Raw genomic sequence first — 15,641 nt, forward strand, 5'->3', positions numbered from 1 at the left:
CACTTCGTTGGGGAGAAGCTTGATAGTGTATAGATTTGCACCCCATGTGTGTCCTCACAAGGGTAACTTGCAAATATTCTCACTAAGAATTGTATCCAAGCTGTTGGACACCTATTCATGAGCTTGAGCGGAGTGTTGGAAATAGTAAAATTCATTTTTATGTTTGCCATTGAAAATCTTAGGTTCATGTAAGTTTACATTAATGTATTTAAGGAGTTGGACTTAATTTATTTCTTCTTGTAAACATAACACGTAATTACTCATATGAAGTGTATATAAATAATCATTGTTGTTGAGTGCTTTACTCACTCAAGCTATCAAGCACATTCAAAAAGCTTCTTAATCCTATTTTTCATCTGGAAATCAACTTTTTTTAGTCTGCAATTTAGATTTTAGGAATCAGTCCTAAAATGGAATCATTTATAAGTATCACTCAAAACCTTACAAAAGGAAAAACTGAACCTGAAGTTGTCATTTGAACTAATATTGATATGTCTATCACAAAATCTTAATACAGAAATGTTAACAGAAAAATCAATTTGAAGTTCAACAAATGAATTCCAGTTATCCATTTGATTTCGAAGCAATATTTGAGCCAATAAGGGTTGATTAAGGTAACTTCTTCAGTCAAACATGTGGGGAAGTGGTCTGACAGCCATGAATGCATCCACTATCTGAAAGAAATATGGAAAAAGGTAAGTTTTAGAACATGTAAGTGACAATATGGATACAAGGATTCAGTCCAGCTAATCTTACAGATGAGACAAAAAAATGCCAAAGCAATACAATCAGTTTGATAATTATTTCATAGAGGCTGAAATTTGTTTATATCGATATGGACTTACGATTCAGAATACATAGCATGAATCTTTACTGCTTAATGTCGTTCCATCGGACTAATAAACTAGAGTTATATACAACAACACAGTCTATATAGGTGGTTTTACTCGGCGGATCCAGTCAGTTATTAGTTACAAGAGATTTTGACAAATGGCCATTATAATGTAAGCAACTCAGCTAATACCATCCCTAATTTAGTTACAACTATTTCTGAACAGAGTAAATTGAACAGAACCACTATGTAAATGTAACAGAGTTGCATGATGGTATACTCTAACAAGTTTGGTACATGTAATTCAGATAAAGAAAAGGAACTCCTACTTATAAAAAGAGTAAACTCTCAATTTGGTCCTCTCAAAAGATTGTGATGCAGCAAATTATCCCTCTAAAGGTTTTACTTCAAAGGGTAAAGTGCCACCATACTAGACCTTCATTGAATAATGTCCTCTCAAAAGATTTTGTATTTTTGAAAATATTTAAAATCTCAATGTTGTGACTCTCTAAACTTTGGAGGACTAAATTAAGGACTTATTGTAAAAGAAAGTAATTAGTTTAGTGTGCACCTCTTCAGTCACATTAGCTCGAGCTGTCCGATGTCTCTCCACTAGTTCAGTCAAAACTTGAACTAGGCGCTGCTTCACCTCACCGGTTAGCATGTGTCCTGCTCCATACTCCTATGGGAGAATGATGAAATTGTCAGAGAACAAATTAAACAAGACTTACTTATTTAGCTACATGTAAAACGATTTAGGAAAAAAGATAGAAATCTGACCTTCTTTATGTGTTCAAGTTCAGCATCATCTTCCAGGAAAAAAGAAAGGTATTTGATAGGTATATCTACCTGAATAATGTCATCCATCAAATGTTTAGACTTTTTAGCTATATCTAGACGTATAAAGACAAGGGAGCACAAAAGAAAGACAAAGGAATTGACTGGCCAAATAAAGGAACATGGAATATATCAGTTTTTATCAGATTGGTACATATATCAAATTAATCTATCTGAACTATTGTTTGCATTTTTGTTACAAGAGAACTGCATATTATTCATCAAAATAAAGCAGCAATAACTTACATTACCTCGAGATTTGCCCCTAATTGTCTATGTTTCTCTATAGAATCTTGCCCGCCGGAAAATGCATATCTGTTTACCTGCAGATAGCCACACATATAGAGGATGAGATGAACATAGCCAAGTTGATATAAAAAAAAAAGGAGAAACCAAAGAAACAGTGGGGAGAAGTGCACAAATTATTAGATTTTATGATCATCCAGTAATGTAGAGCAAGGTTTATTACTAGAGTTGAGATCTAGTGATTACTATCAAGTCTGAATGAATTTCAAGGAAAAGTGTAAGCAAACCCTTTTGTATCTTGCATATACACTATAGTATTAACAACATCAATAAATGAAGATTCTAGACCTAAGCTAATTAGTGTCACAATGTATAAATAGATCTACAAGGCTAAATGTATGCAACACATTATAAATCAAAGCATTAAAAAAGAATAATTTCAGAAACAAACCTTATTCTTTATATCTTTCGCAGAATCAGTCACGTATATTGCAGAATTGGGATCACTGGCAGACATTTTTCCTGTTTCCCCCTGCAAGCATTTATATTTCACAAAGGCATTGAGCAATCAGGCAGAAAATACAACTATACAGGGAGACGATTTTTAGAGATAATATATTTCAAAGGCTACATACATTCATCATGTTCTAAACGAGATTCATGAAACTTTGTAGACTAAAGAACATGATCCCAATGTTTGCATTAGTTACATGCATACAGATACACAGCAATAGCATATATGAAAGCAAATGCAATGGCAAATATATACATGAACATGCACAATATTAGTTTATCTTAATTTCATAAATTAGCACTGTTATGCAACATCATAATACCTGTAATGCAGGGAAGAATAAAGATTCAATCAAAGCAGGCTTGTGGTAACCAATTCGAGGAGCAACATCTCGTGTCATTCTAAAATAAGGATCCTGAAGACGTCATAAAGAAACACTATTAGAAATAAAAATGACAAGAACATCGGGTTAGACAGAAGTATAGAGCATCAACGATTTATTTCAAGTAAATGTATCATATTTGCAAAGGGTAGGGAATCTCTTGAGTAGATGTATTTTCTCCCATCTTTTTTTATTTTCAATTTTCAGACAGTTTGCCTTATCATATCTCCGATAAAGCCTTTCAAATAATAAGACTTCAAAGAGATGACATGAACTAACTAATTACTATTATTTGGAAAGAGATGACATGAACTAACTAATTACTATTATTTGGAAAGAGATGACATGAACTAACTAATTTTGAATATCAACATTTGGCAACTATTCAAGAACTAAGATATTTTTCACTCGACCTGCGGGTGAAAGATTCAGTAGCAGCTAATGTCTTGATCTTATCCTTAGCTAACAAATAGTTAAGTTGTAAAATACTTAAGAGAAGAAAATGCCAACTGCCGCTAAGTTAAAACAGATCCTTTTTACGAATTTCTTATTCCTTTCAATATCTATAGCTACACGTACATCATGTGTTTGAATATAATATCCCAAAAGAAAAGCAAGAAGTTTACAGAAACATAGGAACCTGAGTCCTGAATCCTGATATATTCATGGTCATACTAGTTAATCTTAAAATGAAATCAACTTAAATTTTTTCATATAAAAGCATCAGACAAACAAACCTGGTCAATTGCACAAGGAATTAAACAACGGAGATTCTCTTTGCCTTTGAATAGATGAGGAAAAGAACTAGGAAATGATGGAACTGCCTGCATAAACAAAAAAGCACATGCAATCATTTCCAAGCAAACTCAAAATATGTATCATTGTAAAACAAATAGGATCATAAAAAGGAACTGGTGCAATATATATTAAAAACACACAAACAAACACATATAATACTAGTTTATAAACCACCATTGCAAATAAGTGTCACAATATGTAGATGTAGATCTACCTGATGCCAGAAAACCTAAAGCTGAGGTTTATACTTCTTTAGTTTAACATAAATATTGTCGAATATTTCATTTTTGACTCACTAATAACCAAGGTACTAGAAATCTAGAAGAAATTATCAACTCGATAATAATTCATGATTAACTTGTTGAATGGTAACTTCACATTTTGAAGGAACTTATTGAATTCTTGCACTCATGTCCAACAGTCCATGAATCTTAACCCATTTATAATTTTATCCAGACTAACTACAACATACGATATATACATATACTTTAATGTCAAGGTGACAATAGAAACATCAGATATTGGTGGGGAAGAAATGGACCATACCTGCACAGGTGGAAAACTAACTTTTCCAATATGATCTTCCCCAGTGAACCCAAAAATGCCAACAGCCTGGTTATAAGTGACACGCTTTGCAACCTGTACCATGTTCCTGTAGAAGGCACTGGAAAGGGAATTTCTTCTCAGTCAGTATATACTATATAGTTAGTTTAATGTTAGGTAGCTCAGATGTATATATATGTTCAATTAAGCCTAATATAATCTATAAATAAATACCATTGTAATAGCTAAAAGCATACAATGAAAAATCATTTTCATCAGAAACAATACCAGAGTTCTCATTTTTCTGTTATCAGTAGAAGTGTTCACAAATGACAAGAGTTATAAATGTATGTGTATGTGTGTGTTCAAATTTAAAAGGACATCCGATTGTGAAATTTTTCAAGGCAGTGTTTTATTTCAGAACAGAGTCAACTGAATTCAAAATTCACTCAATAATTTTTTCCCAATCATGATGTGTACAATATAAGCCCCAAATCAATTTAAATTTTAAACAACCAACCATGATTTCTAAATATGGGATCCAATAAAATTTAAAATGCCCACATGTTTTAGATTGTTGGATGTTTTAATGGAAAGACAGTCGCCTCATCTTATAAAAAGTCTGAAAAGTTTGGGATGAATTGGTGCACTACTGAATAAGAGAAATCTTCATCGAGGTTCAACTAAAACCAAATAGAAAGACTGCAGTAAAGACTATTTATTGTATGTACTTAACCACAACAATTTCCATCGAAAAATGAAAATTGTGCACAGGCTTCAAGATTTTAGTTTTCGTTCCTAAATGCCATAAAATATGAATCACATAGAAACCAATTGCCTAAGTCGCTTTATGCCCAGAAAAAGACAAAGTTATGTTAGGCAGGTGACAACATTTGGTGAAAATTTGTCGAATCTTCATAACATAGACCTGTTTCCTAAATCCTAATGCAGAAAATTCTATAAATAGGAAAACATGGTTGAAAAATAAATTTTTAGGGAAAACATGCATTTATATTATATCTAACTCACCCGCCAACATAATCGAAATCATTGAAGATGAATGTCTTTGATATGTCAAAACCACAAGCAATGATATCCTTTGCATTCTCCCTCGCAAGTCTTTGGCACTCCTCTATAGTAAGATTTTTCCACAAGAACTTCTCATCATCAGTGAGCTGTATAACCAGAGGAACCTTAAAAGCATCTTGCAAATACCTACACAACATTTTCCACTACATTAACTTGTCAACAAACGTACCCAGGAATCACAGAAATTTGGAACTCAGCCTCATTTCCACAATTCACCTATCAAAGTATCTAACTTTCTTGGGCCATTACTAGAAAAGTCTATTGAATAAGAACTTAACTAAACTTTCTACCATAATATATTAATATCTCCTTAGTCTCAAACAAACTACACTGAACTTATGAACTAACATAAGCACTTGTGGCAGTATTTGAGAGAACTTACGAAAACAGCTTATGACATGTTCATAAGACGTTTTCAGCTTACTTCGATAAGCTCTTCAGGGTAGCATCTAAATACAAGTAATAGATTATACGAAAACAGTTTAACTTTCCAGCTTATTCATAAGCACTTCTATGATAATCGCTTATGCTATAAATTACAAAATAAGTTTTTTTTTTTATCGAAACTGAGAGGCTTACAATTACAATTTGAGCAAAAAAATAAAATGAAATTGAAGTGCACTAACTTGGTGAACATGAATGGAATCAAATGACCCAAATGCAAAGCTTCAGAGGAAGGTCCACGTCCTGTATACAAATAAAATTTCTCTCCTTTCTCATATGCATCCAAAACCTCAGCAAAATCACTGGCACACACAAATCAAATTCTCAAGTAAAATTGCAGACAGATTGATTCAACCCAGAGAAAAGCGAAAAACATACCGATGAGCGAAGAAAACATTGCGACGGAGGAAGACGTGAGCGGGATGAGAAGTGAGGCGTTCGACACGTTGAACAAGAGATTGATCGATTCTTTGGCAACCAAAACGGTCAATGAGTTTGTCGTAATCAATTTTGCCTCCGTCTCTAGCAGAAACTTCCCATGGAGTAACCAGTTGCTCCTCCTCTTGTTGTTCATTGGTTGTTTGGGATGGTTCCATTTCTCTCTCTCTCTCACTCACCAAGGGATGTTGCTCACAAAGAAGTGATGAGGATGAAGTCAGTCAGTTAACCCTACTTTCAAACAAACTGACAAGAACGAAGAACGAAGAACGAAGAAAGAAGAATACGATGCGTAACAGGGAAAGAAAGGGTTTGGAGGATATACTTGTAACTCTGTTTAAATACCAGGGGGTAGTTTCGTAATTTTCCTTATTTGATTGATCATCTTAAAATCCTTAAAAAAGAGAGAAATTAACGTAAAGATGAATTCAATGACCCGTTACTACACATTGGGCATCATTGGCAACATGCAGAGTGTGGTGGAAGCATATCTTGATGTCTTTTCCTCGCATGAGAGTAAATTTGTCGACCCTATTCGAAATCAAAGGTGGAGTTTTATTATTATGATAATCTATATGTATTTATATATATGCTTAGAATGTGCTTGAGCTCTTGTTGAAATTTCAGTTTTATGAAACAGCACATTTGACCTTTTCTCCTCTATTCCCCCTCCCTCTTTTTGTTAATGTTTTGCATAAAAAGTTTACACTAGTTGTATATGTTGTGTTTCATTTGAAAATGGTTGTGTTTGATTGGCATTACTTTTTTCGCAGATTTGCATGCTGAAAAATGAAATTTAGTAAGGTTGGAAACAGGATTTTTTAAGGGGAGAAGGCTTATATTTTGTTCTTTACTTGAGCAATAGTTATATGTTAAGATCATGTTTGTTTACTCTTTAAGTTGGCATAGCATGCAAGCCAAAACTCCATTTTGTGAGAAGCAATATTTTGTTGTGTAAAAGTAATTTAATTTCAGTTTGTTGGCAAAGCTAAAACATCCATTCTCGACTTGCTTATTATATAGTGCTATTGGTAAATTTTTGTATGTAGTAACATAGTTTAGACATTTATATATTCTTAATTTTTTTTGTCTTGTTTTTGACTGCCATTGGCCAAAAAAGGAAGAAAAATAAAATAATGCAAGTCTTATATGCTAAGGGAGAAACTTTTCCCCCGCGCAAAAGAGTACGCATGTCATTGAAATTGAATCACAATCATTGTGTTATTTATGTGTATCATTGTCTTGTTTTCTCTGCTTCTATATCTAATATCTAAAAACAATTTGGTCTGTCTGCATCACCTTGGCCTAACAACAACATGCTGTTCAAATAAAAACAAGGAAAAGAGGTTAGTCATATCAGTTATCAGGATATTTGCAGAATGATGTTAATGCCATCAAAAGAAGAGAGTGTAACTGCCATATACATATATACCTTTATTTGTGTCCTATTATATGTATAGGTCACATGAACTCTCCCATCACTAGCTTGAATAACAGCAGGATATGAAAATTCCATTCCCACAGTATCCTCCAATGTAAGTGCCTCATGCCATGAATCACCATCATCCTCAGAGAGAGCAAGTTTAAGTACACCCCTTGAAATTGTATTATATGCAATCAGTATACGACCATCTTTTAGCTTAATCCCATCAATACCTAATACAACAAACAAAATGAAATTTATGTCATAAGCTATTAATGCAGGTCAGTCCAAGGTAAGGTAAGACGAGACCTAAAGCTACTCGGTAAGGCTCAGAGTGAGAGGGAACACCAGAACCAACTAAACAATTACGCCTCCTGACGCAACCACTAAACAAACCTTAAGCACAAAGTATATGAATCACATGTTTTTATATTTGTAAATCACCTCTCTACATGTCGATGATATAAAAAATACACATCTAAATGTAGCACTGAACAAATATATTGGGAAAAACTTAACCTGAGTTTGGGTTGGGGAGCTGTGTAGGTTGTGCATACCCCCAAGTTTTGCCTCCATCAAAGGATTCTGACATATAAACTCTACCGATTCCAGTAAAGGATCGAAGCAAAACACGTAGTGTCCCTTTTGCAGTCTGATATGGTACAGGTTGAATCACACCTAGAGTCTTATTCTTAATGTAAATTGGACCATACTTTCTCCATGTCTTTCCAAAATCTGTTGTAACCTGTTATAATGCAAAAACTATAGAATATAATTATATAACAGTTGATCAATATTAATTACATGACTAAGAATCAGTTCTATTAGAAACCTCGGCCCATGATCCCCAAGAGTTCCAGCTTTCAACAGAAGATCCACAAAGTAAGTCACCATTTTCCAATAAGAGAGGCTGAACAGAAACAAATTGAATTAAGTACTGAGATTATAAATTTTTCCAAGAATATAAATTCAAAACTTAAAGTAAAAATTACTATTCAATTTTTTTTTGCTATACCTTATTCTTTATAGGTCCTAATATACCAGGTGGAAGTTGTTCTCTTTCTGTCCATGTAATTCCTTTATCATATGAACGTTTCATGAATCCGCTCCATCTGAAATAAAATAAGCCGCAACTTCTTTAGGCTCATAATGAATCCTCAATTGCTTTAATTCAAAAGAACCTAACTCCCATAGCTTATAAAGCAAATACAAATACATGCATATATGTATGAAGAGTGTAAGGGTAGAAACTTTACTTTTGAACATCTAGTCCTATTCTGTAGAACAGCAGTAATACATTTGATGGATGTTTGAACAATACAGGGTTCCACATAGGAACATTTGGTTCTTCATCACCAACTATAGGTGCTTGCCATATTTCATTCTGCCAATCAAATTTCCATTCACAATATTAAAACAAGCAGCCAAAAACTTAGATTCAAATAACAAAACCATGAACAAGAAACAAATATGCTACAAAAAATGAGATTTTTACTGATTTGAAATCAAACTATTCACACTTTACATGCAAGTCACTTTAGAAATCCATATTTTTAATGCAACATTTTTTTGTATATATTTGACATTTCTGCAATTAAAAAGACAAGAACAATAAAATTATTGTATTAACATTTTTTTTAGTGACCATGTTATTGCTAGGAAGTAATCCACCACCGTTTAATAGTGTCTAATCTCCATCGAGAACCTGTTGGGCACACAAGGAGTGTCTTCCCCTCTCAACTGGGTTTTCTTCATACGCAATAATAGTCAGTGATCGAATCCTTGACTAATTGCTTAAGATGCCCGAATCCCTTACATTGGTTAACTACATACTACATATATAAGTATATACATAGACATGTGTATATTTTGTAAATTATTGAACTATCTATATGTACCTTGTAAGTCTGCAACCATATTTTGACATCAGGTGCACCCTCTGATGTGCCCCCAAAATAGGCAACTAAAAAGTGACCCTTCCCAACCTGGTGAAATAAAAAATAAACTCATTATATTATCTTAAAAAAGAAGTAACCTGAAAAAAACTACATTGTAATTTATTTATGACCTACCTCAACAATGGTAGAAGCATGACAACTATCGAAGGGAACTGATTTTGCAGGAAAAGTGAAGTATTCCACCACAGGACCTTTTATGTAGCCGTTATTATGTCCTTCTAATGTTGTAGAGTTTCCCCTGCACAACAGAAAACATGAATATGAAATAAAGAAGAAAAAAAATTCATATATATACTAATAATGGGTTGGTAATGTGAAATATATACCCAGAAAATGAGTATGCAGTATGAGTAATAGTAGAGATTAAGAAGGCTATATGAACAAAGGAAAGAACCAGAGACATGGTTGATGGTTGATTTGGTTCCACAGTTGAGCTAAAACTCTGCAGCCCGTGACACAAACTGTGCAAACGTGTATAACACGAGAGTGAAATAATAACAAGTCAAATAACTCATTTGTTTGGTATGGATATAAAGACACATTTATAGGAAACATTAAACTTTTATATCTATATACAGACAAAATTAATTGCCTTTTCATCATTGTATAGCTTGGCTTGGCTTTGCGTTATTTTATATTGAAGTCAATTTTTTAAAACAATTATATATGAGACAAACATTATTTCTTGTTCTTGTTAAAAGGTTTCAATGTCTTGTTCATGGTGTTGAAGAGTTATTGTTTTGCTTAGAGGGTTGATGTTTTGGCTATGCCTTAGCCCTTAGGATTTTGGGGTGTTTGATCTTGTGGAGGTGGTGTTGTCTGACTTCTAACATATGAATGTGTGAATTTTCTGCAACTCTTGATAAATGGTGGGTGGAGATTTTCATTATGATACTTTTATTAATAAATTTCTAGTTTTTGGAAGAAAGAAAGAAAGAAAGATGTAGAAACTAGTTTTGTCTAAAAAAATGTATAAATGTAGAAACTAGTTGAGTCTAAAAAAAAATCTATGATTAGTCTAAACAATTACAAAGATTAGAACACAATAGCTCTTGTGTCGGAGACTATTTTGGAAGTATTAATTTTCTTTTCTTTTTTTTGTCTTAGTTAAGTGGTAATCCACTGAAATTAAACTCACATATAATTGTGTGGTAACAAATCTGTTGCAAGGTTGGTTTTCTCTGTTTGGTTTTGGGACTTTTTGCCTTTTGAACTACTTGGAAAAAAAGTTATTCATCCGACCTTCAATTCTTTTTTATCGTGTAGACATACCACATAAAACTCACATACAATTGCAAAATCCCAAATTCAAACATGGTGAAGATGTACAGCCTAGCAATGTTAGCAATTGAGACTTGACGAACCAACCGTCAAATTTATTATTATACTTTTTGCAAAGTGCACCGTCAAATTGAAATTTTATATATATGATATATCATATAGACTTTGTCAACTTTTAAATAAATACTCTGAAATTATTTGATATGTCATTGATGTGCGCAAAGCCGCAAGTAACACTACTTCTTTCGCTTAATAACATGTATAGATGTAACGAATTGTCGTTATATTTTTGTGCAAAGTAACATTGCTGAACAAAATTAACTGGTTGTTGGAAGAAAATAATTGATCTTTTTTCTTTTTTAGAATAATGTTATGGTCCAAAGCAGATCCAATTTCATAAAGTGCCATAAACAATGACATAAAAATAGTTCTTGATCATTAGTTAAAATACTGATGAAATAAAAAGTAATATCATTGGGAGACAGACAAGATTACTTGTTTCTGCTTATTTGAAACAACTTATTCCACATCAATTTGGCCCAAGAATAACATGCTGCCAAGAAAAGGAGATTAGGGGGTTAATGCTATCAGGAAATGCATGAGAAAGAAATACAACTATTTTTAAACTGAAACCTACAATTTAAAGACAAACTACCACATAAAAATTTAAGTGAGTACCTTAATTTGTGTCCTTTTATATGTATAGGTAATATGTATTAGTCCATCACTAGCTTGAATAACAGCAGGGTACGAGAATTCCATTCCAGATGAATCCTCCAATGTGAGAGCCTCATACCAGGAATCACCATCATCATTAGACAGTGCAACTTTAAGCACACCCCTTGATGTAGTATTATAAACAAGCAATATACGGCCATCTGTCAGCTTAACCCCATCAATACCTAGTAAACGAGAGAAGATGGAAGCGCCATTAATATACAAAACTGATAAGTAGCATAGAATTATAAAGAGATACCTATGGTGAAGTAAAGAACTCCAAAATTAATCAAATCCATGATCAACCGAACTTGTTTGGATAAACAACTTAATTAAGCGTTTATCATATAAGTGCTTATGTATAAGCTATTGCGATAACTAAAGATAAAATAAAGTCAAATTGTTTTCATATAAGTTTTTAACTTTTTATAAGTTATCCTAGAGAGTTTAAGAACATGTAAGTTGTTTCCAAAAGTTCTCCCGAACAGTCTTACAAGTACTTATGCCAGTAAATTAGCTCAAATAAGTCAATAAAAACACCCTAGTTCTTAACTTCTTACAGTTCTAGTTAGATACAACTGTCGTAATTATGCATCAAAAATAGTATGCAATATATAGCTATAAAAAATGACCTGAATTATGTACCCAAAAAAAAAAAATGACCTGAATTTGGGTTAGGGAGCTGAGTAGGTTTTGCATATCCCCAAGTCTGGCCACCATCGGATGATTCTGAAATACATACTCTACCAATGCCATCGAAGGATCGTAGTAAGACACATAATTTCCCGTCTGCAGTCTGATAAGGTACTGGTTGAATCACACTTAGAGGTTCATTTTCAATGTAAATTGGGCCATGCTTGCTCCATGACTTGCCAAAATCTGTCGTGACCTATTGCACACACAAAAACAATAAATGTCAGCCAGCCAACTAAATTTCAGAGTATCTTTGGAACAACCACTGAACTAGGATGAGTAAAGTTACAACCTCAACCCAGGCGCCCCAGGAGTTCCAGCTTTCAACAGACGATCCACAAATTAAACGGTCATTATCTAGCAAAATGGGCTGAGAAATAGTAATCAAATTCAGAACTAGTCAGTAGTCACCATAGCTATAAATTCCAAAACTCTTGCTATAGAAGGAAATAAATTCTATTATACCTTATTCTTTATAGGTCCTAATATACCAGGAGGAAGTTGTTCTCTTTCTGTCCAAGTAACGCCTTTATCATGTGATCGTTTGACAAATCCACTCCATCTGAAATTGAACAAACTCATTATGCTAATGCGATAAGGAGACAAAATAACAAACTCAAAATCCCACATATGCATTTAGGTCTATAATGCAATACAGGGTAGTGAAATTGAACAAAATATATCGTAATTTTATGCCAAAGGGAATAGAGCAAACCCAAGTGTTTCAACTACCTTACATAAAATAAAAGCATTGGAACATAAAATGCTTGCACAAGAGAAAAATAGAAGTAATAAGAGGACGGAAATTGTAGACATTACTTTTGAACTTCTTGGCCTATCTTGTAAAATAGAAGCAGTTCGTCTGACGGAAGTTTGAATAGCACAGGATTCCACATAGGAACATTTGGTTGTTCATCAGCAATTACTGGTGATTGCCATATTCCATTCTATCCACAAAAATGTGTATCAAAAAATTAATACAGCATTCAAAATGTTAGAGCTCAATACTCTCCTCCTATAGTTATTGAAGGTACAAATACAGCATAGTTTACGACGACTAATTGGAAATCAAAATTTCTCTCGAATTTTTTGACAGCACATTTGACATTTACAAAACTATTCAGTACTGTCCTGTGAGCTTAGCTCAGTTAGCAGGGCAGGGACATTGCATTATATATGCGGGGGCTGGGGTTCGAACCCAGGTCAACCCAAAAGGTGGAATTTCTAGCCACCAGGCTACTTGAAAAAAAAAAAAAAAAACTATTCAGTACTAGTTATTTACTTTGTAAGTCTGCAACCATATTTTGACATCAGGTGCCCCTTCTGATGTACCCCCAAAATATGCAATCAAAAAATGATCTTTATCAACCTGTAAGCAAAAATCAAACAACATTGTATTGTATTAATAAAAACCCCTAACATATTTTTTGAAGGGTAAATTTAATTTTTGATTATATAACCTCAACAATGGTAGAAGCATGACAACTATTGAAGGGAGCTGAACCTTCAAGAAAAGTTAATTCTTCTACCAATGGCCCCTTTATTTGACATTCATTCTCCATTCCTCAAAGCTAAAAAACCTCCTGCAAAATATTGCTCCTAGTTATATGCATTAATTAATAGTAGTGTTGAAATGCATTGACCTCAAAAAAAGAAGCAGAGAATGAAGTAGCAAAAGGAGAAAAACATTGAAATGCGAAAACAATGGAAAGAGCAAGAAGAATGTGAATGTAGCTAACCGCACCGAATTAGCGAAGAAGATGCTACTTACTCCTTTCAGACGGATCCGATAATCTTCAAACTCACAATCAGCTACTTACTCCTTTTAACAGTAGTTGGATCTAAATACATTTAGGAAAATGCTAAATGTAGAAATTCTGTCTCGAAATGCGTGCAATCAATGCCTCAAAAGTACAAAAAGTTGTCTTTTCAATATAAATTTTATTTTTCATTTCCTTTTTAGGTATGCTTAACAAGTGCCCCGGGGGCACTGTTTAGCATGACCCATACATTTATTATGGATAAAATTTACTTAAAGTTTAGAGTTTAGGAATTATTGCAATTGCAAGTTATGAATGAAATTACTGGTAAAGATTTATAACGAGTCTAATTTGAAAGTGATTATCAAGTGTTAGTTGAAACTATTTGTATCAAGTGGCGAGACAACTTAGAGTTTTTTAATCGATAATGAAATTATTGTTGTTATGTTATTATGAGTAAACTTTGAAGTTAAATTTATTAGGAGACAGGTGAATTTAGTTGCTCACACTTTAGCTAGGGCGACTAATTCTTGAACTAATTTCCATAAATTTAAGGTTATTCCTTCGTGTATTGAACTTTTGATAATTAATAAAATTCATTGAGATTGTTTGGTTCAAAAAAAATTGGAGGTTCAAAAAAAATTAAATTAGTATTCGTTCTTAAAACATACCCTAACAAATTTTAACTTTATTCTCTAAAATAAAAAATGAAATATTTTCGTCTCCCAACATTTATTGTTTTTTTTGTTTTTAAACATCTAGTTTCTCGGGGAAGGGAATCCCAATAGTTTAGAGTTTGAGAGTAAGATCATCTCCAATGGTGTAGTACTTATTAGGTACTCATGGTACTTATTAGGTACTACTATTGGAGCACAACACATTTTAGTACCTAATAAGTACCACTTCTAATATAAGAATTCTCTTTCTCTTTTTTTTATGGGACCCACTTTATTTAATATATTCAAAAAAAATTAATTTGGCAATATTATTTTAAATTAAATTTCAAATTTTAATGATGTGGAGTTATTGATGGGACCCATTTTAGAATTTTTTAAGAAATGCTCCATTTGAGGGGTTGAGTACCTATTAGGTACTATTATTAAAAAAATAATAAATTGATGATGTGTCTATGTGGGACCATTTAAGTACTCAAAAATGAAGTGCTTCATTGTGGATGCTCTAAGATAAGTAAAATTTGACCAAAAATTATTTATACTAAAAATCGAGTTCAGAGTTCTTCAAAACTATTTGTTTTTATGCCTAATGACAAATTTAATTCATATAATTGTCAAAGTTATACATTTATGTTTAGAATGTATCTATGACATTTCTATCTATTATGTCAAATATTTGTGTATTCATATTTTATTTTCATTTTTTTTAAGAAGCAAAATTATACTCGATATTAAATAAAGTGGATTATGCACAAGGAGTGCAAATTCATTAATCCAAGTCCAACATGCAGACAGGCACTAAAATGATCCCTATTGCAAAAGGCAAATATCAAGGCTACTAACAAGGCCTATACACCATACACCACAGAACCAATGGAGCAACATCAATACTACAATACATGTTCAGCAAAATGCAACAGGCTAAACCAACAATAAGGAAAATCTATCCAAGCTCAAAGTTTCTGCCAACAGGTAGCGAGATCAAAACAGGCAGACATGACAGCAGACTGAG

General features: G+C 33.0%; 3 protein-coding genes across 7 annotated transcripts; all 3 read right to left on the reverse strand.

The window, feature by feature from the left end:
* Positions 1–384: 384 nt before the first annotated feature.
* On the reverse strand, positions 385–6,667 carry LOC123907674 (tryptophan--tRNA ligase, cytoplasmic). Of its 2 annotated transcripts, XM_045958032.1 has the most exons (11): positions 6,064–6,667; positions 5,868–5,987; positions 5,182–5,367; positions 4,156–4,273; positions 3,549–3,635; positions 2,752–2,844; positions 2,367–2,447; positions 1,921–1,992; positions 1,613–1,681; positions 1,404–1,514; positions 385–674 (listed from the first exon to the last, which is right to left on the reverse strand). In XM_045958032.1, the coding sequence occupies exons 1-11, from the start codon at positions 6,279–6,281 to the stop codon at positions 624–626; spliced, it is 1,206 nt and encodes a 401-aa protein (XP_045813988.1). In that variant the 5' UTR covers positions 6,282–6,667; the 3' UTR covers positions 385–623. The 2 variants fall into 2 exon arrangements, 1 of the variants encoding a protein (XP_045813988.1); XR_006809309.1 differs by lacking the exon at positions 385–674 and having other exon boundaries at positions 1,457–1,514; positions 1,916–1,992; positions 6,064–6,461.
* A 445-nt stretch (positions 6,668–7,112) lies between these two features.
* On the reverse strand, positions 7,113–11,518 carry LOC123907675. The gene is made up of 11 exons (XM_045958033.1): positions 11,464–11,518; positions 11,281–11,338; positions 9,831–9,965; positions 9,619–9,742; positions 9,445–9,531; positions 8,803–8,930; positions 8,562–8,658; positions 8,379–8,456; positions 8,066–8,291; positions 7,556–7,779; positions 7,113–7,442 (listed from the first exon to the last, which is right to left on the reverse strand). The coding sequence occupies exons 2-11, from the start codon at positions 11,313–11,315 to the stop codon at positions 7,419–7,421; spliced, it is 1,158 nt and encodes a 385-aa protein (XP_045813989.1). The 5' UTR covers positions 11,316–11,338; positions 11,464–11,518; the 3' UTR covers positions 7,113–7,418.
* Positions 11,156–14,049, reverse strand: LOC123907677. 4 transcript variants are annotated; one of them, XM_045958035.1, is made up of 9 exons: positions 13,967–14,049; positions 13,656–13,778; positions 13,478–13,564; positions 13,015–13,142; positions 12,661–12,757; positions 12,488–12,565; positions 12,166–12,391; positions 11,464–11,687; positions 11,156–11,338 (listed from the first exon to the last, which is right to left on the reverse strand). In XM_045958035.1, the coding sequence occupies exons 2-9, from the start codon at positions 13,755–13,757 to the stop codon at positions 11,315–11,317; spliced, it is 966 nt and encodes a 321-aa protein (XP_045813991.1). In that variant the 5' UTR covers positions 13,758–13,778; positions 13,967–14,049; the 3' UTR covers positions 11,156–11,314. The 4 variants fall into 4 exon arrangements, with proteins under 4 accessions (XP_045813991.1, XP_045813994.1, XP_045813992.1 ...); XM_045958038.1 differs by having other exon boundaries at positions 13,656–13,794; XM_045958036.1 differs by having other exon boundaries at positions 13,940–14,030.
* Between the last annotated feature and the right edge of the window lie 1,592 nt (positions 14,050–15,641).

This window comes from Trifolium pratense, linkage group LG2 (genome assembly GCF_020283565.1).
Source record: "Trifolium pratense cultivar HEN17-A07 linkage group LG2, ARS_RC_1.1, whole genome shotgun sequence".
In the NCBI taxonomy this organism is placed as follows: domain Eukaryota; kingdom Viridiplantae; phylum Streptophyta; class Magnoliopsida; order Fabales; family Fabaceae; genus Trifolium; species Trifolium pratense.

What these genes read in the sequence shown, in the direction of transcription:
- LOC123907674 (XM_045958032.1), bottom strand. Translation starts at nt 6,281, where the DNA reads ATGGAACCATCCCAAACAACCAATGAACAACAAGAGGAGGAGCAACTG. An exon ending in TTAGTTTTCCACCTGTGCAG is followed by an intron (nt 3,636 to 4,155) that starts GTATGGTCCATT and finishes TTGTTTATGCAG; the next exon opens with GCAGTTCCATCATTTCCTAG. An exon ending in GAGCTAATGTGACTGAAGAG is followed by an intron (nt 675 to 1,403) that starts GTGCACACTAAA and finishes TATTTCTTTCAG; the next exon opens with ATAGTGGATGCATTCATGGC.
- LOC123907675 (XM_045958033.1), bottom strand. Translation starts at nt 11,315, where the DNA reads ATGTGGAATAAGTTGTTTCAAATAAGCAGAAACAA. An exon ending in ATAGGACTAGATGTTCAAAA is followed by an intron (nt 8,659 to 8,802) that starts GTAAAGTTTCTA and finishes ATTTTATTTCAG; the next exon opens with ATGGAGCGGATTCATGAAAC. An exon ending in TAGGACCTATAAAGAATAAG is followed by an intron (nt 8,457 to 8,561) that starts GTATAGCAAAAA and finishes GTTTCTGTTCAG; the next exon opens with CCTCTCTTATTGGAAAATGG.
- LOC123907677 (XM_045958035.1), bottom strand. Translation starts at nt 13,757, where the DNA reads ATGGAGAATGAATGTCAAATAAAGGGGCCATTGGTAGAAGAATTAACT. An exon ending in ATGCTTCTACCATTGTTGAG is followed by an intron (nt 13,565 to 13,655) that starts GTTATATAATCA and finishes TTTTGCTTACAG; the next exon opens with GTTGATAAAGATCATTTTTT. An exon ending in ATAAAAGGACACAAATTAAG is followed by an intron (nt 11,339 to 11,463) that starts GTACTCACTTAA and finishes TTTTCTTGGCAG; the next exon opens with CATGTTATTCTTGGGCCAAA.